This window comes from Panthera uncia (genome assembly GCF_023721935.1).
Source record: "Panthera uncia isolate 11264 chromosome A1 unlocalized genomic scaffold, Puncia_PCG_1.0 HiC_scaffold_17, whole genome shotgun sequence".
In the NCBI taxonomy this organism is placed as follows: domain Eukaryota; kingdom Metazoa; phylum Chordata; class Mammalia; order Carnivora; family Felidae; genus Panthera; species Panthera uncia.
Window position 1 is genome coordinate 110617754 of NW_026057577.1, and position 27403 is coordinate 110645156.

Here is a 27403-nt window from a genome sequence, read left to right on the forward strand (position 1 = left end):
TCCCCTGTCCAGGTCCTTCCCTTCAGGTATTATGCTGGGCTTCTGGCTGACAGCTGTGTTTTCTCTGCTCAGCAAAGGTCTTCCCTGTAAACAGCGGAAGTCGGGTGACCTCCAGCCCCGGAAGGCCTCACCCCCAGGGGCCTGGGTGAGAAAAGGCTCCTTGTATCTGGGGTAGGGGTGAACTCTGCACTCCCCAGGAACAACTATTCCGGCAGCATTCCTCCTGGAATGCAGCTGGAGGGCCGACCCTCCACCAGAAATAGCCTCCCAGTGGCTTTGCTCTGGTCTCCCTGCTTGAGGGGGGGCTCACCTCCAAGGGCCCCGCTGCTGGGAAGGCTGAGAGTCACAGCAGCCCGAACAGGACACAGGATGCCCCTTGGGAAAGTGGCCAAGCTCTCGCCAGCTCAGATCTGAGTCAGGCATTGCGGGGTCGTGGCCTGGAACTCCAGCCTACAGAGGCATGGAACCGCATTTAGAAAGGCAACCTGTTTGCACCTGACTTGAAAGACCCTGATGCTTCCTGTCCTCACCTCAAGCCGCTCCCCTTCTCTGCACAGCCCGTGCAGCTCCTCGCTCTGCCTTCCCTAGCAGACCTTCTCCTGGCACTGGTCCTTGCCCTGGTCCTCACCCTGGCACAGAGGCCCTCCTCCCGCCTCCTCACAAGGCTGGCTTCTTCTCAGCTCCTCCCTCACGTCTCAGCGTAAACATCACCCCCTTAGAGAGGCTGCCTGGCCCCTCCATCCAAGTGGCCCATCCCGTCACCCTCGACCATGTATCTGTAATTTTCTTTCTTATTGGCCATTTAGCTTTTTATGGTCTCGCTTGTCTCCACTAGAATGTACGTTCCATGATGCAGAGACTGTGACTGTCAACATCTGTATTTTCTTGGCTCAGCCAAGGCCTTACCCATGAACATGAGCTATTGAGTGACCTCCAGTTCCCGGAAGGCCCCATTCCAAGCTCTGTCCCTGCCTGGGAGGCACTCAGTAAATACCGGTTAAATGAATGAATGAGTGAATGGGTGAATGCATAAAAGGGGAGTGCCAGAAAAGACCCTGGATGATATTTACTATCTTAATAATGGCTACCAATTCTTTTCTTTTTTTTTTTTTTAATACAAGTTAGCTAACATATAGTGTAATAATGATTTCAGGAGTAGAAGTTAGTGATGCATCACTTACATATAACACCCAGTGCTCCTCCCAACAAGTGCCTTCCTTAATGCCCATCACCCATTTAGCTAATTTCCCCACCCAGCACTCCTCCAGCAACCTTCAGTTTGTTCTCTGTGCTTAAGAGTCTCTTATGGTTTGCCTCCCAATAGCTACCAATTCGTAAGCGTTGTCTCTGTGTCCTGCACTGTGCTATGTGCATTGCCTACATTATCTCACTGGGTCCTACTGCGGCCCTGTGGGCTTAAGTAATGGGCCACGGACACATGTGCTGCAGGGTGTGGGGCCCCAATCTCAACCCAAGTTTGCCTCATGGCAAAGCCTGTGCTCTTAACATCCTCCCCTGCACACAGAGGTGGGAAATGACTTGCCCAAATCCGGCTGGAGAGAGAACCTTCTCCCTGCCTCCCCGTAGCCTCTCCCAGCCAGGGCAGCTGCTGGTGCCGTCCGCCCCAGGTTCCTTCAGAGAGAGCACGTAGGGTCAACGCCCAGCTCCCAGGCAGTAGGAGGCAGCTGGGGTTTCTCTGAGTCATCCAAACCCCTGAGGCCCCTACAGGTCAGCTCCCAGGCTGTCAGGCCATGACCTGAGGCCACTCATCTGGCTGACTCTCTCACGTCTACTCACGTCTAGTCTCCCTCACTGGAGAATGTGCCAGGCTCACCGGGGTACAAGGCAGGGCCTGTGTTTCCGCTGCAACGCTCTCAGCCCCCAGGAATGCTGCTGACTCACAGCAGGCAGGCAGGCCGGCTGTGACTCAGGGCGGTGCAGGCACAGCCCTCCCTCGGGAAGGGAGGAGAGAGTCCCCAGGTGGAGTGGCGGCCAGCCCCCCAGCTCGTGGCCTGACACGCGTGAGGGCTGTCCACGAGAGCGAATGTTATCCTCTAGCTCAGTGACCCAGATAGCTCTTCCTTGGTGGGCCTCGATTTCCCTGTGGGTGCATGGAGCAGAGGCCCCGCATGGTCCATGATGGGATGTCATCTGCAGTTAAGACAATGAAAGTGAACGAGAACCTCAAGTGCCCACGGGCGGACTCTAGGCTGGAATTTGTGGAGGCCGATGCCCTGGGGAAGGGCTGGGGTCCTGGGCTCAAGTCTCACCCTTAACACCACCTCACATGTGGACTTGGTAGAATTACCTCCCCCACGCTGGCCCTCAACCCCCTCATCTGTCGACAGCCAGCTTCTAGTGGGCAGAGTGGGCCGTCACCAACTCGACTTTTATCCGCACTGCTCCCCCCGCTGAGGATGTCCTGGCCACTGTCTGCCTCCTGGTCCTTCAAGGGCCTGGTCCATCGTGGCTTCACCGAGGAGCCTTGCAGAACCTTCCATTCAAAACTCATCTCTCACAGATGTTAAAACAATGTCATGAATCTACATGTGATTGCATTAAAAATGTACAAAATATATTAAGCGAAAAAAGCAGGAGGCAGAATAAAGTGCATAAAATGCATTTTGATCCATATATACGTGTCTATAATTGGAAATGCATAGGAAAAAAAAAGGCCTAGAAGGATATATATAAAAACGTTAACCATGACAATCTCTGAGTCATGAAGATGATGGTGATATTTATTTTTCCTTAATATTTTTCAAGGCTTTCTAAATTGCATGCGACGAGCATGTTGCTTTTATAAACAGAAAGACATTAGAGCTTCTTTCTAATTTAAAACTCCTTCTCCACCTCCCCTGTGGCCTTTTGCCAATCGTCTCCTCTGTGGCACACACTGCTTTTCCCGGTGTGACCTGATGCCTGGCCCACCGCAGACTCTCAGTGCCGTCCTTGATCGGAATCGGAGGGGTTGCCCCGGCTTGTGGGCGCATCTCCTCTCCCACGAAACGGAGAGCCCCCCGGAGGAGAGACAGCACCCTACACTGTGTGCCAACATAGAGGCAGCACATCGTCAGAAAAGGAGTCAAGAAGCCTGAGTGTTGGTTCTGGAGATGGCCCTAAATCGCTGGCTGTGTCTATGTATCTAAGTCCCCTCCTCTCTCCAGGCCTCATTTCCCTCACCTGCAAAATGAAGGGTTGGACTCTACAATCTCTACATTAGTGCTCTCCAATGGAGCTTTCTGCAATGATGGACGAGTTCTACCTCTTTGTTGTCCAATATGGTAGCCGCTAGCTCTTGGAAGGTGCTAGAGCCATTTAGAAATGGAATCAATTGGGGCGCCTGGGTGGCTTGGTCGGTTGAGCGTCTGACTTTGGTTCAGGTCATGATCTCACGGTCCGTGATTCGAGCCCCGCGTCGGGCTCTGTGCTGACAGCTCAGAGCCTGGAGCCTGTTTCAGATTCTGTGTCTCCCTCTCTCTCTGCTCCTACCCTGTTCATGCTCTGGCTCTCTCTGTCTCAAAAATAAATAAACATTAAAAAAAAAAGAGAGATGGAATCAATTTAAATCTAAACAGCCATTCTTAACTAGTAGGCACCAAAGGGATGGTGCAGTTCTAGATAACCCTTTTAGCCCTGACGTTTGGTGATTCTCTTATTTATTAGAGTTTCATTTTCTCAGAAGAGCACCTGGAAATGTACCTTCCCCCAACTGCAACCATGTGACTCCAAGGAGGCCTGCCATCTTTGTAGATGTCACCCCCAATCCTCAATGATCGGCCAGGGTGGTCACCTGACCCAAGGTAGACCAACTAGAGCACTTCTCTGGGGCTTTTAAGTTGCAGCGAATTGAATATAGCCTAAAATTAACTTTCTAAAAGCGAGTGAGCGATTCAATTCAAGGCAGCGTTGTACAACCACCACCTCTGTTTAGTTCGAGAACCTTTTCATCACCTCCAAAGGAAGCCTCCTACCAATTAAGCAGCTGCTCTGCCATTTCCTCTTTCCAACTCTTTTGGCAACCACCAATCCGCGTTCTATGGACTTGCCTAACCCAGGTATTTCAAGTGGATGGAATCATACAATATGTGAACTTTTGTGTCTGGCTTCTTTCACTGAGCTCATCCACACTGTAGCATGTAGCAGTACTCCATTCCTTTTTTATGGTCGAGTAATATTCCACTGTGTGTATTTACCACAATTTGTTTATCCATTCATCCACCGAAACACATTTGGGCGGTTTCCACTTTTTGGCTATTGCGAATCGTGCTGTATGAATATTTGTGTACAGGTATGTGTTTAAGTCCTTGTTTTCACTTCCTCGGGGTACATAGTTAGGTGTGGGATTAATTGCCGGGTCTCACTGGCATTTTACAGTCCCACCAGCAATGTCCATTTGGGTTTGAGGGTACTCTAGATGGAACCCTCCACATTGTGAGACGCCAAATCCCTGCCTGGAACCTGCAGCCGAACCGCCCTCTGGTTCCCTCTGCTTCTGCTCCTGTCCTCAGCCAAGAGCCTCAGACAGATGCCTGAGGAAAACAGCTGTGGCTTGTCATCTGATAAGAGAGAAGAGGCTGGTGGTAAGGGTGGGTGGGAGGTGGGTTGTAGTGGGAATAGAGGGCCGGGTTCCCCTGAGGACACTGTGGGGCAGGGAATATGGAAGAGAGGCTGGAGGCCAGGCCAGGGGAAGGAGGGGGGGAAAGGTGGAAAGAAAAACTCAGCAGAATCGCCAATGTTTAGATGGCCTTTCCAGAGTAACTGAGACAGCTCGTCTGGGGCCAACCATGAAGGCAATGTTCTTTCAGGGTCTGAGAGGAAACAACTCCGATTTGGTTTTCTGGGCAGGGGGAAGAAATGGAAAGTGATGAGGAAGGGTGGTTGTAGAGACAGGGCTCGGGCCACTCTACCCTTTAATTCTCTCTAGAATCTCAAATCTGGGATCTGGGCCCACAGGAGCAGAGCCCAGTTGGTTTTTTTCTAAATATGATCCGGGGAGCACACACAGGTAACGAGATGAGGGCTCAGGGGGCGGAGGTAGGGAAGTCCTAATTGGGGACACTGAGAGAAAGTGCCAGATGGTGGGAGCTGTGTAGTCCTTGGAGGATGGGGCAGGGCACCCGTGCCATCTCAGACATGCTCCTGGAAAGAAAATTGACTCTTCCTTCTTGCACAGTTAATTAAATTCTTCTTTTTAATTCGTGATAGTTGGAGTGCATGAAACATGGGACTTCACACATCGATGAATTGCTCCAGGTTCATGGCCCACAGACGCAGGTCTTCTGACAAATTCTATCTCCCACGCACATAAGTTTACCAGACCACCATAGCCAAGGTCTGTGCTGGGTGAGTTAAACAATGGAAATGTATTGTCTCCCAGTTCCAGAGGCTACAAGTCTGAAATCAAGGTGTTGGTTCCTTTCGGGGGCTATGAGAGAGAATCCGGTCCGGGCCCCTCGTATAGCTTCTGAAGGTTTGCTGGAAATCTTGGGGATTCTTTGGCTTATTGAAGCATCACCCTGATTTCTGCCTTTATCTCTATGTGGGATTTCTCTGTGTGTCTGTCTATGTGTCCAAACTTCCCCCCATTTATAAGGACACCAGTTATATTGGATTAGGCCCTGCTCTAAGGGCCTCATTTTCATTTGATTACCTCTGTAAAGACCCTATTTCCAACTAAGGTCACATTCTGAGATACCGGGAGTGGGATAACAACATACTCTCTCAGAGGGACACAGTTCAACCATAAACAACAAGATATCCCTCCATCCCTCCATCAAGAAAGATTTAGGGTACGATTATATCCACTGTATTACAGAGAATATTCCTGACAGGAAGTAACTGCCATTTTGCATAAGTATCTCTGAACAGCAAGTCTTCTGCTTACAATTGTAGAGGCCTGACCATTTGAGGATTTTGAAGAACTATCTACAGTCTAGCTTCCAGCTTCCTACATTTCAAAGTATCCCTCCTTTCCAGCATGCACAGTTCTGTTGCCAGGTACTGGAAGACGTGTTCATGTGGCTATGCAGCTCTGAACCTTCACCTCTGTGTCTTTATGCCAGGTGAGTGGGCTCAGGAGACAGCGGGCGGGTCCTTCGAGACATGTCTATCCAGAGACAGCTGACTTAACCATACATAAAGCCTAGACAGCCACCAGATGCAAACTAAATGTATCGCCAACTCAACGTCCCCTTAACCAGAACCCCAAAATGCCACGGACCCTTCTAAAGCCATCTGACAACAAGAAAAATCTGGCAGTAAGGAGGTCAGAGGGGGAAAAAGTGAATGATCTCAACTGATTACAGTTAGAATGACTTGTGCAATTTTTACAGAAACACATGACCATGTGAACACATTGCTAGGGCCTTTCCCCTGGCTTAGAGGGGGGCCTGTGCCAGGAAAGGGTCCTGAAGCTTAAACTGGACTGGTTTCACGGTTGATTTGCCTCTGGATGAGTGGCTCTCTCCATCATAAAAGCCTCCACGAGTCAGAAAACAAACAAACAAAACTCCACAAACATCCATTCAAGAAGGACGTGTTCATCTATTATATGCCAGCGCCTGTGCTAGATCCGGATGAAGCGGAGACAAACAAAGCAAGCTGAGAGCAAATCCAACTTCTAGACATCACAACCTCCCCGGGGGCCCAGCCCTGGAGAGACTGGGCTCTCCCAGGGGTGAGTCATCAGATGGAGGAGAAAAACTAGCCCCAGCTTGGGCTGGAAAGTTGGTCTTTCCCTTTGAGAAGTGTAATGAAAGATCCTGGGAAAAGAAGCCTCCTCCTAGAAGAATCTTGATGCTGGACACAGCCCCCAAAGAGAGGTTATCCATTAAGCCAGGAGTAAAATCCCCCAAATCAGACCTCAGAGCCACCCTTTCCCCAGGAAAATGTCCCCTGTCAGGAGTCCTAGACCTCGGGGCCTAAAGCCTCAGCCCCTGTGTCCAACCTCTTGCTTTGGTTCAGAACATTCTTCCATCTTTGACTTGTGATGAGCAGAAGCATATGACTGCCAGAAGCATAAGTCCTTCCTGCCAGTGACTGACCAGTCCCAGCCACCTGCCTCAGCTTTTGCCCAGCCTCATTCTGGACCATGGCACCCTGAATCACTTGAAGGACACACACCTTGGGGGTGTCCTCCTCTCTGAGCCTCAGTCTCTTCATATATCAAATGGGATGACAATGGACCATCAACTCCAAGAGGGCCGGGTGATTTGTCTTGTCCATCCCTGTCTCAGCCCCACGGAAGTGGATGGCACCCTAGTAGGTGTTTGTCGTGTGAATGAATGGTATAGAGAGATCCTTGACCTCTGCGTGGAGGAGACCATAGATTTACATCACAAGAGCTGGTACTTGTTCAGTTGCAGGTGGTAGACACCAATGCACCTGGCATGAGACGGAACAACTGTAGCCATTCATATCGCCAAAGTCCCCGGAGTAATTATAATGTTAGGATTCTTCTGCTCAACTGACAATATGATGAATCTGTCTCCACCTCTGCACTTGGCTTTCCTCTCTCTTAGCCCTTAGAGTTGGTCTGGAGTTAGGCCTACAGTCCAGCAGAAAAGAGACAATCTTGTTCTCAGAAATTCAAACAAAAATCTCAGAAGTGAGTCTCATTGGATAGACTTGGGTCCCTTGTCCATTCCCAAACTAATCCCTGTGGCCAGGGACATCTGATGTTCTGATTACCCAAGCCTGCCCTGGAGTTGACCCACCAGTAGGAAGGAGTAGTTCTGCAAACGAAAATGCAGGTTCATCACCAGGAAAGGGGAGGTGGCTCCACGGCCGACCGCAGGTGCCCACCATAGCACTCGACTAAAGCCTGAAGTGTAGGCAAAACTTCTCCGCTCTGAGCCTCGCCCTCTTCACCTGTCCTTGGGGACAAAGACGACCCTGACAGAAACCCAGTGCTTCTCCTCATTCTAGAGCTTTTGTGAGGTCCCACCAAGGCTGTGAGTTATAATAATGACTAACATTTATTGAGCCATCGCAGGCATCTGGCCTGTGCTAAGTCAACTCTTGACACATTTATTTTAATATTTACAACAATCCGTTTTACCGATGAGAAGCAAGCTGAGAGCAGTTATAAGGCTTGTACACTGTCACATAGCTAGCAAGGGTGGAGCTGGGGTTTAAAGCAGTGCCCTCAAGCATGAAGCTATATATAAACTGTAAATAATTTTACAAGCATAGGGATTATTAGTAATGGTCTGTACTGTTAATAATAGTAATTTTTTTAAAACCCTGAAAGGGAAATTCAAATAAATTCAAACAAATGTTTGTTTAGCACCTACTATGGGCTGATCACTCACCAGGGGCTCAGAGGGAGACACATAAATAACTGTGAAACAGGCAGACTGTGATCTAATAGAGCCATAAACATGCCCCAGGGGAGTGTGGGGAGCAAGAGATTGACTCCGCCTGGGGAGGGGTGAGGGGAGGGGACCTGGAAAGGTCTCTTAGAAGAGGTAGGATTTGAACTGAGCTTGAAAGATAAAGGGACTTCAACAAAGGGAGGAGAGAGAAAATCAACTTTATAAGCGATCTGGAAGGATCTAAAGGCCCAGTGCAGAGTTCCTGGATAAGAGTTAAGCATGTCTATGCAAAATAACTTTCACACCAGCAGGAGCTTCAAAAAGTGATTAAGTGGAGCGCAGCAGTTGCCATAGGAACAGAGGCAAGCCTCATCCCTGTCATTAGTGAGCATCCCTGGCTTTGAGCTGTCTAGCCAGGGCCAGGAGGCAGCGGGGGCTGGGCTGAGCTGTCCTTTAGAAGAAAAGCCCAGCAAGATTGCTGCCCTGGGAGACTGGCTCTTGTTTCATAGGGAGGAGAGCTGACAGGTGACATCTGGTTCAGAGAAAATAGCCAGCCAGGGGAAGCCTCTGCCTCAGAGGGCTTTGGGACATCCCGAAGCTACTAGAGCAGGCACTGGGACATCAGGGAGGGAATGCGAAGGGCAGGGAACAGGCCTGAGAACCAGAAGTGGCCAAGGGGTAGAGTTCTATCCGGGACGCCAGGGTGTGAGGGTACCTCCCGGAGCGTGGCCTCCCAGGGCCCCTGGGGACCACCAGGGCATCCCAACGCACTGAGAGAGTTGGCATCTAACCACTAAGAGCACAGGGGAAACCGTAAGTGAAGACGCCAGTGACAGGTTAGGTGTCTCTAACAGGAGAGCGAATGGTGGGGTATTTAATGCAACAGACATTAGACCCCAGACATATGTTCAAATCTTGGCTCTGACACTTTCTAGCTGTGTGACCTTGGGCAAATTACTTACCCTTTCTTTCCTTCTCAGTTTCCCCATCTGTAAGATGTAGATGAGGGTCATAATTTTACCTGCATCATAGGCCTGCATGAGAATTAAGTGAGATAATAAACACAGTCATGTATGGTAACTGACACACAGTGGATGTTCAATAAATGCAAGCTATTATAGCACTATTATGACTTCCAAGTTTCAATTGGGTATTGTTTTAGTGTCTTTCCCCCCACCAGGCAGAGTTTCCTTATATTTGTGCTAAAAGCCAGGTTCTCCAAATATAGCAGACGAGGACAATGACAACAGTGAGGGTAGCGAGGGGACCCATTTACCTTCCGAGTGTCCAGTGACTATTATCAAGAAGGAGGGAGTCAAGGTTCTGTCCCTGCGAGCCAAGCCAAGAAGTTTGAGCCATTTACTACAGGCAGTCGGTCGCCATTGAACATTTTGGAAGAAAAAAAAGGACTTGATCAAGGGAATGCAGATTTTCGTCCCTGAAGCTCTATGCACTTGTAGGAATAGACTCTAAGTATAATGACAATAGAATCTAAATATAGTAACAATAATAACAACAGCTATCATTTCACGAGAGAGCTTATTATGCACCAGGCACCGTGCTAAGAGCTTCACATGCCTTGTCTGTTGTAATCCTTACAACAACCTTATGAGGTAGCTACTATAATTAGTCCCGTTTTACAAATAAGAAAACTGGGGCACTGAGAGGTCGATTCAGGTAGCTAAGTCACACAGCTAGCAAATGGCAGAGCTGGGCTGGAACACAGCCACCTGGCTCCAGGGGTCTGCCATTTAACCCCTGTACTCTTTTTCCTTCCCTGAACCCAGAAGAGGGGGTGCTGGTGGGCAACCTGTCACTCTCACTTTTAGGAGCCCCACCATTTATCTGGATTTCAGTGCCCCCCCCCCCCCCAGTCTGATGCTCTGGGACTTCACCTCTTTCTCTGAAAGTCCCACCTGGTGTGTGTGTGTGTGTGTGTGTGTGTGTGTGAGAAAGGGAGAGAGAGAGAAACCAGCTGACCAGTGAGGACGGAAGCCTCTGGACATCAAAGTGGGCAGAGCCCCGGATGGATGGGCTGGAGGCAGGCCTGGGTCCCGTTGGGCTAATTCCTCCCAGGGCTGGCAGAGGCCATGGCGGGAACTTCTGAGAAGGTGGAGAACAAGTCCTTTCATACGGCCTCCCTTTGAGCTGGCCTCCAGGTGGGGCCGGGGTCGGTGGGTGGAGGGCGGGGAACGAGCCGAGAGGCAAGGCCGCATTCGGGCTGGGCAAACAGATTGGGCAGCGGCTGTGAGCACAGAGCGCCCATTGTGGACCCAGAGCTCTGCTTTCAATAATCTACTCGGAAGAATGTTTCATTGAGCGCCAGAGAAAGGAGCCATTGAAATGCCCAGGACTGGGGCCCCGTGAAGGGTTAAAGGCAAGGGGCTACGGTGCCCTGGCTCTTGCCACTCCGGGTTCAGATGTCTGATCTGGGGATCCTGACACTAAAGCAAGGGGGATTCGGTGAGACCACCAAGAGGGCCGGAAGCAAGGGTCAGGAGGGCTGTGTGTCTCCCCCCTCCCAGAAATGCAAAAGGGGGCGTGCCAGCATTAAGGAGGAAAACGCTTCTCTTCCCAGAACATTTTGCCCAGATAATATCCAGCAAGGACCGGGCCTCGGATACCCCTCAGTCTACCCACTGGTGAGAACAGCTCAGCTGGGCAGACAATATATTTTCTATAATACAGCCAGCACGGCTGTCTTAAACACCTCCAACATCACCTTTGATCATTAATCTATTGTAATTAACGATGCACTACACGTGAGTGTGGGAGGTAAAGAGAGAACCGGTGGCCGCTAGGACTAGATGACCAAGGAAGCCCACGGAACTTTCTCTCATGGAGGCATTTTTCATATAGAGCAACTGCTCCTTAGGAGGATATGGCCTATAACTGTCGGAAAGGGTGCCGGCGGTAGCATTCTGCGCTCCGGGGCCATGTGCCCTTTCAAACTCCAGAGGCTGGCGGGGCGTAAGGGGCAGGGAACGTGATGCTGGCATCTGTGGGCTCCGCAAGAGAGACGGGAGGTGAAGGAGCCGGGCTGACCACTGGGCACCCGGACCCCCAGCCTCACCGCGGCGTCCTCCTCACTACAGAACCCGCCACAGCCAATGCTGCTTCCTGGGCCCGCGTCTCCGGGGGGCTGGGGGGGATGTTGTACCGCTCTGGCCGAGCTTACGCCGTGGGCCTGTCAAAGCAACCATTCTGGACGGAAACCTTAAACAATTGCCGATGGCTTCTCCAGCTTTCCTAAAAAGAGAACCTTGAGCAGAATGTCAACACTGAAGCGTGACCCATCATTCACTGCTGTGGTGCGGCTGTGATTTGGTGGTGCCCTCGGGTCTGTTCAGATGCATACAGCTCTTCCTTTGCCTTTGCACCAAAGGGCCCCAAACTCCCAGGCTTTTGGAATTCATCGGTCTGATTGTTATGCTTATTCTTTTGTATCCCCCTGATGTTTCCACTGGGAAACTGTATTACTAGAAGACAGACAAGCACCTCAAGCCACTTTCTTATACATTCCTTCTGAACTGCTTCCAATGTTCTTGGGCCAGGGAACAAAATCATTAGCTTTGTAAGAATTGCGTGTGGAACAAGAGTCAGTAGGTCTGGAGTGAGGAAGGCCTGACAAGCTCTCCTCTGAATTAAGGGATTGAACTCTGTGACACTTGTGACTGTGTAGAGGCCTTCTGTCTTATCTTTCAGGTCCTTGATTTGGCCCAGCCTAGAAAATTGACCTCCAGAGGACAACAGCGTGTATAATCTGTGCCTAAGATCTTTGCCAAGGTCAGTCACGTCAGGAGAAAATAATATCTGTACGAAGTTAATTTTAGCTCAAAGACGGCCACACACACACACACACACACACACACACACACACACACCGTACAACCTACCCCACAACATGCATAGCCATGAAAGACAACACCACAAAACAGACTCACCACTTTTTCACTTTTACATTTCTGTATCCTAGAAAGTTTTCTATGGATACATAATGCAAATCATAACATTTTCGAGTTGGAAAGACCTTCCAAAGTCCTTTAGTGTTGCCCCCCATTTTAGTTCAGAATCTCCCTACCTCCTGAACAGGTGGGCACTTTACGTCTTCCTTGCACAGTGCTGGTAACGAGGAGTGCAGTGTTTTTTTAAGCCCGACAGGAAGTAACAACACTATACCCCTGCTACATCTGATCTGCATTTTGTGTGCAGATGTTAGGCTTTTGGTACTGTTTTTTTAAAAATGTTTATTTCTTTTCAGAGAGAGAGAGAGAGAGACAGAGAGAGAGAACACTCACAAGCAGGGGAGGGGCAGAGGGAGAGGGAGAGAGCGAATCCCAAGCAAGCTCCGGGCTGACTCTTGGGGCTAAATCTCATGACCCACCGTAAGATCATGACCTGAGCCGAAATCAAGAGTCAGATGCTCAACTAAGTAAGCCACACAGGTGCCCCTCTGGTACTGTTTTATTATTTTTTTTAACTAAATTTTTTTAATGTTTATTTATTTTCGAGAGTGAGAAAGAGGGGGGGGGGTGCGCAGAGAGAGAGAGGGAGACAGAATCTGAAGCAGGTTCCAGGCTGAGCTGTCAGCACAGAGCCCCATGCAGAGCTCCAACCCACGAACCAGCAGAACACAAACCTGAGCTGAAGTCGGATGCTTAACCGACTGAGCCACCCAGGGGCACCACTCTCATACTGTTTCAATGCAGCTGGTCTTGGGGGGATGAAGGGGTAAGCGTGCATCTATGTGAATGAGGGTCAGATCTTCCCTATCTGTAGGGGTGGATATTCCCGCTGTCATTCACCTTGGAAAAAGGTGGGTCCTAAATTAGAAACTGCAGAGACTAGCTTAGCTGAAGAGGGAACTTCTGTTTCTCTGTGACTTACTTTTTGGGCCTGACCCTGAGACATTTTGGAGTTCTCGGGTCCATCTGAGCTGCAGTGGGGCTGATGGACGCCGGGGAAGGAGGCAGGGAGGCATCCTGTAGGGAACATAAAGGGAAGACGAGTGAGTCACAACTTAATAGCGATATGACCTGGATTCACGTTACTCTTTGTTTATTTCCCCCTTGTCATCCCGGAGCCTTTGGAAATGTCCAGCTTAAATGTTCCAGCCTGGCCCTGCTGTGTCACGGTATTAAAAGAAGAGTTGAGGGTCAGTGTTTATATCCCTAGGACGTTAGAGGGGAAAAGGTGCCCTCTGAGGCCATGTGGGTTTCAGTGAGTATGAGAGGCTCTTAAACGTGAATACTGGCAGCAAGAGTTGGGCCCCAGAGTTCCACCTACTCCTCTCCATGTGGTGATTCACCCATCACTGCCATCCTTTTATTAAGAAAACTGCCAGATTTCCTACAAAAGTAATCCCTTAAATTGGCCCGAAATCTGCCTCCCCGTAACATTCACCCACAGGACTTAGTCTCTTCTCCCAGAACCCCAGAGAACAATCGTCGTAATTGTTCACATTCATTGAGTACTTACTATGTGCTGGGCATTTTCCTGAACACCGTGTTGTGTCTTATTTATATTATTATCCCATTTCACAGAAGAAAAAACTGAGGCCGAGGGAGGCCAAATGATTTGCCCAAGGCCTGACCCCAAAGGAGTGGTAGGATTTGAACACATGCAATTTGACGTCGGTGCCCAGTCTTGAACTCTTAGAAATTCTGCTGGCCTTGTCCCTATGACACTCCCCCTATCCCACCCCCCACTCGAGATCTGCAGCCTGTGAGCTTGCCTCCCCAGACCTTTTTTTTTTTTCCTCCAGGCTGCATCCCTACCCCACCTCCCTTGCCGTTTCTCCTCGTGCCATTTCTCCATGTCCTCCTGACCGAGGTCTGGGACAATGCACAGAATGCAAGACCCGAGTCCATTGGACCTCCTGTGACTTGTCCCACTTTGACCCCCCCCAGGACAGCCTTCAGGCTGAAGCCTCCCGGAGCACCATTTTAACAGCCTTCCCCTCAGGAGGCTGTATTTTTCCTGTCTGTCCTCAACATTTCTTTTGCCAGAAAAACAGGCTCAGTTTTCCCTTCTGATAAATCTGGTCACCCTAAATATGGGGCTTTGAGCAAACAGGAGCGGCCGGCCCCACGCAGCCCTCATTTCAAAATGTGGATTCACTCGGGCTGCTATTTTGGAGGTCTGGTTTCTTTCCCCACACACAGTGGTTTTAAGGAAGAGGGAAGGGATCATGACAGAATACTAGCAGGGGAAAGATGCTAGCAGAGAAAACACACCTGGCCAGTCTTTGTTTCCCCAACTTCCCCAAACACTGGTGCTTTGAAAAGCTCTGAAAAGGAGGGTCCTCGCTCACATAAAATCGGAAAATACAGCGCTAGGAACTCCCCTCCTGGAGATGAGCATATCCAGCATTTGAATTCCTGGTAGTAAAGAAGCCTAACTGGTTTTGTTTAAGTCAGCTTTCCCATTTACGAATGTAGCCTAGTAAAACGTCTGAAAACAATGCTGCAGAGTGGAAGTTGCAAAGGACTCCCGACGCCCTAAACTGTTCCTCAGATAGGTTTGAGTTGGCCTGTGCGGTGCTTAAATGTGCTTCAAATTAGTTGCTAGCACTTAACAGTTGGAATATTTCTCATAATAATCTGGATTTGGGTGTCCTTGGAAAATCGGAAGATCTGGAAACACTGGGCCACATTCTTGCATGACAATGGTCGGCGGGACACAAGGCTGTGGTCCTTGGCTCCCTGTAGCCCCGGCCTAATACACCATCCCCTGCTTCACTCATTTATGGTACCTGCCTGGCTCAGGAGTCCCTGGGGCTTGCCTTCTCCACCCTGGAGATTTCCTTGGGTGCGAGTTGGCCTGCCGGATGCGGGAGGCCTATTCATCCATTGACTCATGCAACATGTACTCATGCAGCTTCTGGACCCCGTGGATACGAGATGTGTTCAACAGCCCCCGCCCTCTGGATTTCGGCGCTGGCATTCTTGCTGCGAACCGCAGGATGAAGAGGGGGAGGGGTTGGGGAGAGGGAAGCTGGCGAAGGCTTGAACCGCGTTTGCCGACTTCCAGACCCCCCCTCCCCCCCACCACGCCGTGCTTGCTAAAGTCATCCCTGTTCTCCACTGCTGCCTCTACTGCCACTCTAACAGCCACTGAGAGCCAGGGGAGAAGCTACTAACATGCTCTGTGACTTACACGAGTTCCCACCCATCTCAGGGCCTCAGTTTCTCCAATTGCACAGTGACCCGGTTGGAATAGAAAACTATGCGCGTCCCTTCCAGGGCTGGCACGCAGAGATGCTAAGACTCCCAAGATCGAGGAACGTCTGACCGGGCCATTCCGGAGCTGTTCCACTGAACTCCAAGCAGCCCCTCTCCCTCCTTTCCCCGGCCCGGGCCGGGGCCCGGGAGGGGGTCGGAGCCAGAGGGCCGCCCGGGCCTGGGCTTCCCGCCCGGGGGCGGAGCCGCTGCTCCAGGTCCCGCCCCTCCACCTGGGATTCGGCCCGGCAGATGTTACAACTTTCTCGCATTCTCTCCCGCGGTGTCCCCCCCAGGCCCGCCCAACCGTGCCTCCCTCCCCTTCCCCGCTGGGGTCCTGCCCGCCTCCCTGCTGGGAGCCCGACTCTTCTCCGGACTCCGGGCGGGGCGAGAGGCCGGGCTGGGGGCTGGAGGGTCGGGAGGAGGAGGAAGGGAAAGCAGAGGCGAGAGAAATTAGGAGGCGGGAGAAATCGAGGGCTAGTAGGAAGGGGAGAGCCAGAGGATGGTGGAGAGCACTTTTTGGAAGCAGCCACGCCGCGTCTCAGGCTGGCCCGGCTGAGCTGGGGGAGAGGGAGCGAGGGCGGCGCAGGGCGGGCGCGCAGGCGGCGGGAGGCGGCTCGGCGCGGGCCTGACCTCCCCAGAGCGCCCCGCTGCGGCCGCGCAGGTCCGGCCGCCAGTCCTGGACCAGCCCCTGGGCCACCCCCGGGGCCGCTGAAGGATCTCGCAGCGTCCAGGCCGGCCAGCCGGCGGGCGTGCGGGCCGTGCGCCCTGGGCGCGCGAGGCGGTGAGGCCCGGGGAACCCTGTGCGCCGGGACGCGCGGGCCGGCATGGCGATGCACGCCCTCACTGGCCTCTCGCTGGTCAGCTTGCTTAGCTTCGGCTACCTGTCCTGGGACTGGTCCAAGCCGAGCCTGGCGGCCGACGGTCCCGGGGAGGCGGGCGTGGAGCAGCCCTCGGCCGCTCCACCCCAGCCTCCCCATATCATCTTCATCCTCACCGACGACCAGGGCTACCACGACGTGGGCTACCATGGCTCAGATATTGAGACCCCTACGCTGGACCGGCTGGCAGCTGAGGGTGTCAAGTTGGAGAATTATTATATCCAGCCTATCTGCACGCCTTCGCGGAGCCAACTTCTCACTGGCAGGTAGGCATGACCCAGGCTGCTGGGGCTGGCGGTGTAAGCCCCAAATGAATCCGGTCTGGAGATTTCCTGTGCATTCACAGTCCCGCCCCCCCCCCCCCCCCATTCTGGGACCTGGGAAGCAAGGACTCAGGGCCAGTTCTGAGACACTCAGACACGACTGTCTCCAGTCGCCTGTGTGATCATTAGTTATGTCCTTTATCCTCTCTGGGCCTCAGTTTCTCCAATTGTACACGGAGTGGATTGGACCATCTTTGAGGTCTCCTCCCTCTGATGTTCTAGGACACACATTACACACCATGTGAAGGAGACATCTGGTCATCCCTTTGTTGGAGGAACACAGCAGTCTCTGACCCTTGGGTTTTAACGCTGCTTCTGTATACAGACCCTGAGGCCACGAACAAGTCATTTCCCTTCTCTAAGCCTCCGTTTTCTTGTCTGTTCATAAACGGAGTGAAGAGGAGTGTTTACTTGAAAAAGAGTGGTGATGGGATGAGTTGTGTGTCACCTGCTTGGCTGTCAATAAATGGCAGCCCCCATGTCACCGGAGGGATTAGGGTCCCCAAACTGTTTGATGGCTGCGAGGAGAGGAAGGAAGCCAGGGAATGTCTAGATAGATAGACATTCTAGATAGAGCAGAAAGATATGCACAGGATGCCGTGACCGGTGGAACCTTTGGGTAGTTACTTCATTTCTCCAAACCTCTGGTTTTTCATCTGCAAAGTCCTCCTAAATTGGCCGAAAGTCCCAAGGAGACGTGCTGCTTTCTCCGTAAGGAGTGGCCCACAGGCAAGGCGGCAGGATTACAGGATTAAAAGAGCAGGGAAACAGGAGGTGGGGGTGTAGAAGGCAAACTTTGGCCACTTAGGAGAAAATCCTTTGGCAAGGCTGAAGCTAATCCTCCTTGGATGGGGTCCAAGGCATGCCTTCTCCCAAGTTCCACCCAGGGAGATCTCCATCTCTGAGTATGATCTCAGGAACCGGAGCCTTGCTGTCCCTGTTTCTGGGTGGGAGAAACTGAGGCATGGAGTCAGGGAGGACCCAATTCATGCCTAGAGTCTGTAGCATCCGTTGGGGAGGGGGCTGAGAGGCCAGGTGGTTGGCAGGGGTCCCAGAGCCGTGAGTCAAAATAGGTGCCTTTTCTTCCCTCACTCGGGCACTCAGCATTTAGCCCCGGGAACAGCAAGAGAGAGCGTCGGAGAAGAGGGTGAGGGGCTGGTGTATGGGTCGTGGGCGGGGGCGTTGGTGGTGGTGGTGAAGCCCAAATGTTGACCAACCTCCAGGAGAGGGAAGAAGAATCTGCATTCCTGAGAACTGTGCACAAGTTAGCATTTCTCTCTCGAGAGGTGACTTTGGGTTTAAGCAGGGGAATGAGCAGCCAACGGGGCAGTGTGCCAACCCCCTGATCTGTGAAGTGAGCCGAGTGTGGCTGGGCAGCGTCTGCCCTCCGCCCCCTGCAGCTGGCTCCATCTGACTGATGCTGACTGCTCTCATTAGTGTTTTGTTAATGCATCCAGTCGTGTTGGGCGAAGCTGGAGAGAGCCAGTGTTTCTCATGTTACTCGCTTACAGACGAGCTTCGGTGACTCTGAGCTGGCCCACCCACTTTACAAACCAGTGCTCCGTGGTGCCCAGCCCTAGGAAGAGACTCGGCTGTGACCGAGCGCTACGGTACTTCCTCTGTTAAATGGAATCGTTCATGAGGTTGACTGAGAGGTCTGTAGAGCCAGGATCACCGAGAGGTTTTCAGCCTGAGGTGTGCAGACCTGGGTTCAAAGCTCGGGGCAGCTGCTTGCGAGCTGTCTGCAGTCGGGCCTGTTGCGGTACCTCTGAGAGCCTCGGTTTGTCATCTGTAGAATGGGGATAATGGTCTCCCCTGTAGGTTTGTTATGAGGATTAAGTGAAACGATGCGTGTGGCCTATAGTGTTAAAAATGGCAGTAGTAGCTAATGATGGCTAACAACAATAACAGCTTTAAGTTAAGGAAACTAAAAACAGGAAAGCCCACCTAGTGCCTGGGTTAAAGGTGTCAGGCCTTCAGGTGTGGGATTCTAAGACCCTAGTGAAGTTCCAGGCTTCTTATTTACCCTGGGACTTTTAAGACTTGAGTAAAGGCGGGACACCCCAAGCAGATCGCATGGGGGCCTTGACCACAGAAGGGACTTGAATGAATAAATGAGGAATATAGCATTCTGCTAACCATTCACTCCTGCCTCACAGCAGTAGCATGTGTGAGTGACCGGATCCAGGGGCCACATGAACTTGTGGGTAGGCACACGAGAACAGGTCTTACAAAATCTGGGAACTGAAAGGTTTTCAGAGATCTCCCATTCAACCCAACTCCCCCCCTATAGATGAGCAAACTGAGGCCACCATGGGGGAGGAGACATGGCAGCCTCGTTTGCTGGAAGGGAGCCTGTGCTTGGACTTGGCTTGGATTTATGTTCAAGTCCTGGCTTTGCCCCTGACCACTGAGTGACCTTGGGCAAGGCCCTTCCCCTCCTCTGGAACTGTGTTTTTAAAACAAGGTAAATACACTGGAAGTTGACTTGGGTCCCTTCTGGTTCTAAAATTGTCTGGGAGTGCCACCATTCGTTCGTTCTTTCATCCATTCATTCCGTAAGTAATTGAGTGTCCTTTTAACGTCACCTGAGTGCCAAGACCACAAAGTTGAGTAAAGGACAATCCGATTACAGATGATTGGGCCTAAGAACATGTACAACTGAGTAGAACCCCATGGTCAAGTAGGACAGTGATCGTGTGTACTAAATTTAACCCAGAAGCAAAAGTGACTCATTCTTGGAGAGAGTTATAAGAGACTTTACAGAGGGGGTAACATTTGGACTGGGCTTTGAAGAGTGAGCAGGAGTTTCCCTGGGAGGGCAGGACTTGCTCTAGGCCCCAGAGCAAATTAGTGGCTTCGAGTTTAGGGATTCTGAAGTCTCTGGAGACTGCCTGGGATACAGATCCCAACTCCAGTTACAGATTGTTTGAATCAGTGGGCAAGCGATTTCATGTACTGAGCCTCAGTTGCCTTATTTGGAGAATAATGTTAGCTACATTGTCATGATTAACCTGCGTTCGACTCTAAACTCCCCAGCTCCTAGCTGCGTGATCCTGGGCCGAGTGGTTTAACCACTCTGATCCTCAGTCTCCTCATCTGCGAAATGACCATAATATGAGCTCAACTAATTTTGAAGATTCAATGAGGTGATACATTGGAAGTGCTTGTCACGTGTCGTAATACCTGCTGTACCTTTGCCGGAAGTGCTGGGCCCAGAGCCCACCTCGGGGTGAGAACTGGGGGCCGGTGGGCCAGAGCAGTGCTTTGTAGCTCACCCGGGCCTTCTTTGCCCTCCCCTCTTTCCTCCAGGTACCAGATCCACACGGGACTCCAGCACTCCATCATCCGCCCACGGCAGCCCAACTGCCTGCCCCTGGACCAGGTGACGCTGCCCCAGAAGCTGCAGGAGGCGGGTTACTCTACCCACATGGTGGGCAAGTGGCACCTGGGCTTCTACCGGAAGGAGTGCCTGCCTACCCGCCGGGGCTTCGACACCTTCCTGGGCTCGCTCACGGGCAACGTGGACTACTACACCTACGACAACTGCGACGGGCCCGGGGTGTGTGGCTTTGACCTGCACGAGGGCGAGAGTGTGGCCTGGGGGCTCAGCGGCCAGTATTCCACTATGCTCTATGCCCAGCGTGTCAGCCACATCCTAGCCAGCCACAGCCCCCGGCGGCCCCTCTTCCTCTACGTGGCCTTCCAGGCGGTGCACACGCCCCTGCAGTCCCCTCGTGAGTACCTGTACCGCTATCGCACCATGGGCAACGTGGCCCGGCGGAAGTATGCGGCCATGGTCACCTGCATGGATGAGGCTGTGCGTAACATCACCTGGGCTCTCAAGCGCTATGGTTTCTACAACAACAGCGTCATCATCTTCTCCAGTGACAACGGCGGCCAGACCTTCTCGGGGGGCAGCAACTGGCCGCTGCGAGGACGCAAGGGCACTTACTGGGAAGGTGGTGTGCGTGGCCTGGGCTTTGTCCATAGCCCCCTGCTCAAGCGGAAGCGCCGGACCAGCCGGGCACTGGTGCACATCACTGACTGGTACCCGACCCTGGTGGGTCTGGCAGGCGGCACCGCCTCGGCGGCCGATGGGCTGGATGGCTACGATGTGTGGCCGGCCATCAGCGAGGGCCGGGCCTCACCGCGCACAGAGATCCTGCACAACATTGACCCCCTCTACAACCATGCCCGGCACGGCTCCCTGGAGGCTGGCTTTGGCATCTGGAACACTGCCGTGCAGGCCGCCATCCGTGTGGGCGAGTGGAAGCTGCTAACAGGGGACCCTGGCTATGGCGATTGGATCCCACCGCAGACGCTGGCCGCCTTCCCTGGCAGCTGGTGGAACCTCGAGCGCATGGCCAGTGCCCGCCAGGCAGTGTGGCTCTTCAATATCAGCGCTGACCCCTACGAACGGGAGGACCTGGCTGGCCAGCGGCCTGATGTGGTCCGTGCCCTGCTGGCCCGTCTGGTGGACTATAACCGCACAGCCATCCCTGTGCGCTACCCGGCTGAGAATCCCCGGGCCCACCCTGACTTTAACGGGGGTGCTTGGGGGCCCTGGGCCAGTGATGAGGAAGAAGAGGAAGAGGAGGAAGAGGCAGGCAGGGCTCGAAGCTTCTCCCGAGGACGCCGCAAGAAAAAATGCAAGATTTGCAAGCTGCGATCCTTTTTTCGTAAACTCAACACCAGGCTGATGTCACAGCGGATCTGATGGGGAGTGGGGGGAGGTGAGGATCTCTGTCCCTCTAGATGTACTTCCCCATTCAAACCTGGCCCTGTTCCTCCCCAGGGATGGGCCTGAGGTCAAGCCCCCATCTGCAGGGAAATCGGTGGGGGGGGCATCGAGCCCCTCGGTTGAAAGGTGGGGAGCTTGGCTTGGGGGAGAATAAACTAGACTGGGGTGCCTGGATTCCAATCCTGCCTCTTCACTGACTTGCTCTGTGACCTCAAGTGGTCTGCATGAGAGCTGGGCCTCAGTTTCCTCATCTGTAAATGAGTTCTGATGTTGTGGCCCTGTGGTGTGGACCTGGTGCCTGGGAGCATGGTGGAGTTGCCATTGACCTTGCTGCCTCCCAGCTCGTTTAAAGCCTTGCCCTTGGACCCTGCACCTCTGTGGTACTGTTTGGGTGAGGGGCCACTGGAGGCAGCTCGAGGCCTGGACTCCAGCTGAAGCATGGCGATCTGGCCACTCTCTGAAGGGATCCTCTGATGCTGAGGGTGGGGGTGCAGGGATGGGTCTTCACATGGCTTGGGTCAGTCCTGGGGCCAGACTGGTGCTGGGGGCTATGGCAGAAAGCTCTCCTTCTGGCCCCCAGGACCCAGAGGATTGACCTGGCTCTTAGCTGCTGCAGGATCAAGGGTGGTGGAAACAGCTGTGCAAAGAGGCCCTGAACCAACAGTCAGGACACTTGGGTGCCTCTTTGACCTTGGGCCCATCCCCTCACCTTTGGGCCTCAGTTTCCCCAACTGCCAATCGGGATGCTAGCCTGAGCTCTGCCTACCTCACAGGGTTGTAGAGAACTGGCCAAGGTAATGGCTGTGGAGGAGCCCGTGCACTTGATTAAAATGCTACTAACATGGAAGCCAGGGCTGTGGTGCGGTCTGTGAACGCACTGGGGCGTGTGCGCGTGCATCCTGAGGGCAAGTACGAGCTCACCATTAGCCAAGTGAATGGGAGAGGAGGTGGGTAGCCTGGCTAGGAAGCAGCACGTATGGGTTCTGGTCCAGTCCTGCCACAGGTCCACCGTGTGACCTCTGGCAAATCCTGGACCCTCTCTGGGCCTCAGGGCCCCCCTGTGTACAATGGATGCTTTAGGAGCCCCTCCTACTTGGTCATTCTGGACACCCCTGTGCGTGTGTGTGTGGGGGGCATGGGCTGAGTGGTGGGAGGAGGGGCGTGGGGGGTTCAGAGCCTGCTCGCTGCAGAGCGCGCCTCCATGCACACACTGCGTTCTGCATATCTCCCTTCAGGTTCCAGTCGGTGCAGCGTGTGTAGGCGAAAGCCCTGCTGTGAATTTTGAAAATAGTTATTTTTGTCACTGGCAAAGGAGGCCTGTTAGGACTCGTCAGCTTGTGGATGAGCAGGACGGGTGGGGGGTGGGGGGGTGGGTGCGGTGCAGTGGAGGGGGTTTGGGTGTTGGTTCCAGAGCTGCAGAGGTAGCTGAGCCCAGGAGTGAGAGTCTGGCCTGGGGCTGCAGGACGGAGGTGACCGTCCACATCCTGGACCCCTTCCTCCACCCCTCCAGCTGGAGCTTTCTCTGTCTGTAGGATGTGGACACCTGGGCTGTGTGGGGCAGGGGCCAGGACTGGCTGAAGCCTCTGGATTCCGGCCACCCCCAGCACTTCTGCCTGCTCAGGAGGGAGACTCTGAAGAAGACGGTGTCCCAGGCCCAGCATATCCCACAGATGGGTTGTTCATAGTCTGCCCATTACCCAGGATTCTCCGGCTCTACTGGGTGCCTCTCCCAGCTGTCTGGGCTGTGCCTTTCCAGAGCCGCGTGGAGCCAGGGCTCTCCTGCAGATCCAGGCTTGCACCAGTTGAGTGGAGGCCTCTCCCATGCCTGCTGAGTTTGGCCCTGCCTTAGGTGACCTAGCCTCCAGCTCCAACCCTGCTTCTCTTATGCCCTTTGGGGGCCATGAGAGCTGGACCATAAAAGTCCCTTTATGTTCTTCCCCAGACACCAACACCTACCCTCCTGTGGCTGACGTGGCCTCAAACATAGAGGGCCCAGCTGGGGCTAGAGGCCAGCCCCTGCTCCTGATGCCCTAAGAAGGAAGCTCAGCCTCATCTCAAGCCCAGCTTAAAGCTTGCCTGGCTCAGAGTCCTACCTAACCCAGAACCTGGCACACAGCCCAAGAGCCCCACTCAAGCTTCAGCCAACGACCTGGTCCACAGCCCAGCAGTCCCCAAGCCTGCCTAACCAAGGTGCTGGCGGTTGACCCAGGGCTGAGATTTGTGGAAGGTACTGGGGTAAGGAGTCACCAGGACTAGAGTGTGGTGAGGGGAGGCTCAGCCTGCTTGCTGTGGTGTCTGCTGGGCCCAGCAGACAGCATGGCTCCTGCCCATCTCCTCCTGTCTTCCTGTGGCCCCTGAGTTTCCCCCAGCCAGGGCACCTGGGTCTGGACTGTTTTAGGCCCTTGACTGGCATTGCTAGACGGATGCTTGGACCACCTACCTGGTGGGGAGGGGTGGATGGGAGAGCAGACCATCTCCCTGGTGGGGAGGGGTGGATGGGAGGCAGCTCTGGCCCCTTGGGTCACAGATCTGGGGGAGTGGAGTCCAGAGATGCCAGACAGCCCCTCTATTTCCCCTTTGGCTGGACCAGATGTCAGCAGATCTGCCACCCAGATTAGAACCGGGGGGGCCCTGTCCAAGCTGGGCCCTGCCTGTGGAGTCCTGGGCAGGGACGACCAGTCCCCCAGGAACCGGGAGGGAGCCCTGGACCTGGCTAGAGGGATAGGGCTCTGAGCCCTACCCTGGGCCTTGACAGTATTCCCTCCTCTCGCTTGGTACCTACTGGCTACCTTGGGACCTAGGCAAGCAGCCGTTCAGTGCCAGAAAGAGGGAGGGCAGAGCAGGGTAAGGGAAAGAGCACTGTTCTGGGAGTCAGGAATTCTGGATTATGTCCCAACTCTGCCCCTGACTTCTGCTGCCGAGGGAGGAAGCAGCAGCTTCCTTTCTCTGGGCCTTGGTCTCCATCTGTGTGGGACATGGGCTCCATCAGGGCCCTTTCAGCCTTTGTGTAGGCCAAAGGGCATAGGGCAGGGGTGCAGAGGTCACACAGACCCCACATGGGTAAGTCATGTCACATCTCTGCAAGATACACAGTGATCATACCTATCTCACAGATATCTGTGGTGCGGTATAAATTGTGCAGTATGCTTAGCACAGGGCCTGGCTCTAAAGCGGAAATAACTATTTCTCGTATTTTTGGAGTCAGCGAAGGAACATCTTGTCCCCATATTTCTGAGGAGGAAATGGAGGCCCCAGTGGGAAAGAGACCTGCCATAATCACTCCTAGCCAACAGCTAGACTTGAACTTGGGTCCTCTAACTGCAGGCTGTGCTGTGCAGACGTTGGCCCGGCAGCCACCATCCTCTGTCCCTTGGCTTCCTGCTTCCCTCTGCTCTGGAAGGAATGTCTTCTATGTGGGACCCCCTCAGGGGACAGCGATGCTCCCTGACCCCTCCCTCTCTCCAGAGTCTGAGGCTGGCATTACTTACTGCAGTTAATTAACCACATCACCCTCCACCCAGACCCTCTGCCGGATCATTTCTCTCTTGGCCCACTTTCCACCAATTCTGCCCCTCACGCTCACTGCCCTTAGTGGGACAGGCCTCGTGGGGACCCTTCAGACGGCACGTTTTCTGTGGTACCTGCCCAGGCCCTGCAGGACCCTGAGGCCCTTGGGCATGTGCCTGAGAGTATGTGTGTGGGCTGTGGCAGGTGGGATGACAGTGGGCTGGCACAATGCTTCCCGGGCTCTGATTCCCCCCACCCCCTTCCCACCTCTGCTATGGCCCAGGAACTTGGCCCTGGTCCCGGTTTGTTTGTTTTTTTTTTTTTTTCCATCCCACCCCATAGACCCAGGGTATAGCTTGCATTCACGTTCAGGTTCCCCACCTTCACATGCCACAACTGTGCTCAGTGACCTCTTGGGCTCCCACCCCTGGCCGCCAGCCCGCGGCATGCAGGCCAGCTCTTGAGTACCACATGAGTGTTACAGATGGGAGCACACGTGCTGGCTCGCATGCCTGCCATGGCCCTGGGGGGTGGGGAGTCTGGCAGGAACAGTCCCCCCATTGCAATCATCGGCTCATTCTCCCCGCGTCGCAGAGGCAGGCCTGGCTCCTCACTGCCCGCCACCACCAGGCACAGCTGCCAGCCTCGCGGGCACAGGGGAGGCAGTGAATTAGCTGTCGCGCAGGGCGGCAGTTCCACTCCAGAAGGGGGTGCCTGTCCGAGGCAGTGCCCACACCCCTGAGCTGAGCTCTCGAAGGTTCGTAGCACGCGGGGGCAGGGTGTGTATGAGAGTTGCCAAGGAGACCTTTTGTCTTCTTCCTCCTCTCCATGCATCTCTCCTCCAGGTCCTGGACGTCCCCCAGGGCGCACAGGGTCTGGGCCGGGCCAGCCCAGGGAGGGAAAGAAGAGGTACACAGCCGGGAGGCAGGAGGGAGGGAGGTAGAAACAAGAAAGGAGGTGAAAAGGAGCAAGAAGGATAGGGAGGATTGAGAAGAAAGGGCTCAAGGGAGGGAAGGAAATGGGGAAAAGCAAGAAAGAAGAAAAGGAGAAGAGGAAGGAGAGCGGAAAGGGGAGACAGAGGTAGGGAAGGACGGACAGGGTGATGGGTGACGGGGTGGTGTGAGGCCAGGTTGCTTTTGCCCCCTAAATCCACATAGGCCACCTCCATGGTCCCTGTCAGACACAGGGAGAGAGCCGGCCATTAGCCTCTGTTCCTCTCGTCCCTCTGGCTCTTGCTGCCCAGTGCTCTGCTCTCTTCTGAACATGCTTCCCTTCACCAGTGGGGACTGGGGATGGGGCGAGCCAGGAAACAGGGTGGTCCAGCCAGCTCTCAGCAGAGCAGGACTATCACCTCCTTTGTTCAGAACTTCAGACTCCCATTAATACAGCCTTGGGGCACGTTTGCTATTTGTTTTATGTGTTAATTTCTAAAGCCCCATTAAGTTAAGTTGGCACCAGTGAGCTAGAGGCCTTGTGAGCCCTCTCCTAGCCTCTTTGTTCTACCAGCAAAAGGCTGCAAACCAGGCCGGGCCAGGGTGATGCTCAAACCATGAGCTCAACTCCAGTGGGGACTCAGAGAACCGCGCCACAAAGTGCTAGGACTAGAGGATAGTCGTGTGTGCTTCCCTGACTCAGGCAGAGCGGCGTGAGGAGGGAGGGGCTTCTTATGAGTCCCTTAATAGTAATAATTGCCCATCAATGAACACGTACAGCATGCCAGCTGCTGTACTCATCTGCTCCTCTCATGTAATCCTTAAACAGCACTGGAAGTAGGGAATATTATGAACTGTATTTTGCAGATGAAGAAACTGAGGCACAGAGAAGTTAGGCTGCTCATCCAAAATCACACAGCCTATAGAACATGGAGTTCCTCTCCTCTCCCCTGGACAATGACTGAGGTAGCTTCAGTGGTCACTAAAGGCTGTTGCAGCACCTTCATGAGCGGAAGCCACCTCCCGGGGAGGGCTAGAGGGCCTGGGCAGGGAGGTGGGGGTGCGGTCCTTCCCCCACTTCCCCTCGTCTGCCTCTCTTGCCTCTAGCCTCTCTTGCCTCTAGTGGTGTTCCGTGCCCAGCCCGCTCCCACCAGCTGTGCAGCCCCCGAGCACAGGCCTCTCTTCTCTGCCTCTGAATTGCAACCGTTGGCGGCAGGAGCGGGAAGCATTGTGAGCAGAAACAAAACTGAGTGGTTTTTCCTTTTTCTGAAGGTGGTAATGGTGCAATTAGTGGCTAAGCCATTACCCCTCCTCCCTAGCTCGCCTCCCCTCCTTCCCCTCGGCCTCCCTCCCATTTCTCTCCTGGGAAGAAGTGGCTGCATCAGAGAGCTAACCCCATCATTCTCTCCCACCCCCAACTCCCAGGAAGAGGGGCAGAATTGTGGGAGAGGGGACCCAGATGTCTCCCGGGGCCCCTG

At 53.6% G+C, this 27403-nt stretch overlaps 2 protein-coding genes across 3 annotated transcripts in view; both read left to right on the forward strand.

Annotated features, from left to right (window-relative positions):
* The window catches only part of RPS14 (ribosomal protein S14), a 150532-nt gene that overhangs the window by 111763 nt on the left and 11366 nt on the right, over window positions 1–27403 (forward strand). The window lies entirely within an intron of this gene.
* On the forward strand, window positions 15801–26461 carry ARSI (arylsulfatase family member I). 2 transcript variants are annotated; one of them, XM_049648011.1, is made up of 4 exons: window positions 15801–16685; window positions 20055–21316; window positions 23392–23406; window positions 26004–26461. In XM_049648011.1, exons 1-4 carry the CDS (start codon window positions 16366–16368, stop codon window positions 26075–26077), a joined length of 1671 nt encoding a protein of 556 aa, XP_049503968.1. In that variant the 5' UTR covers window positions 15801–16365; the 3' UTR covers window positions 26078–26461. The 2 variants fall into 2 exon arrangements, with proteins under 2 accessions (XP_049503968.1, XP_049503967.1); XM_049648010.1 differs by lacking the exons at window positions 23392–23406; window positions 26004–26461 and having other exon boundaries at window positions 20055–21840.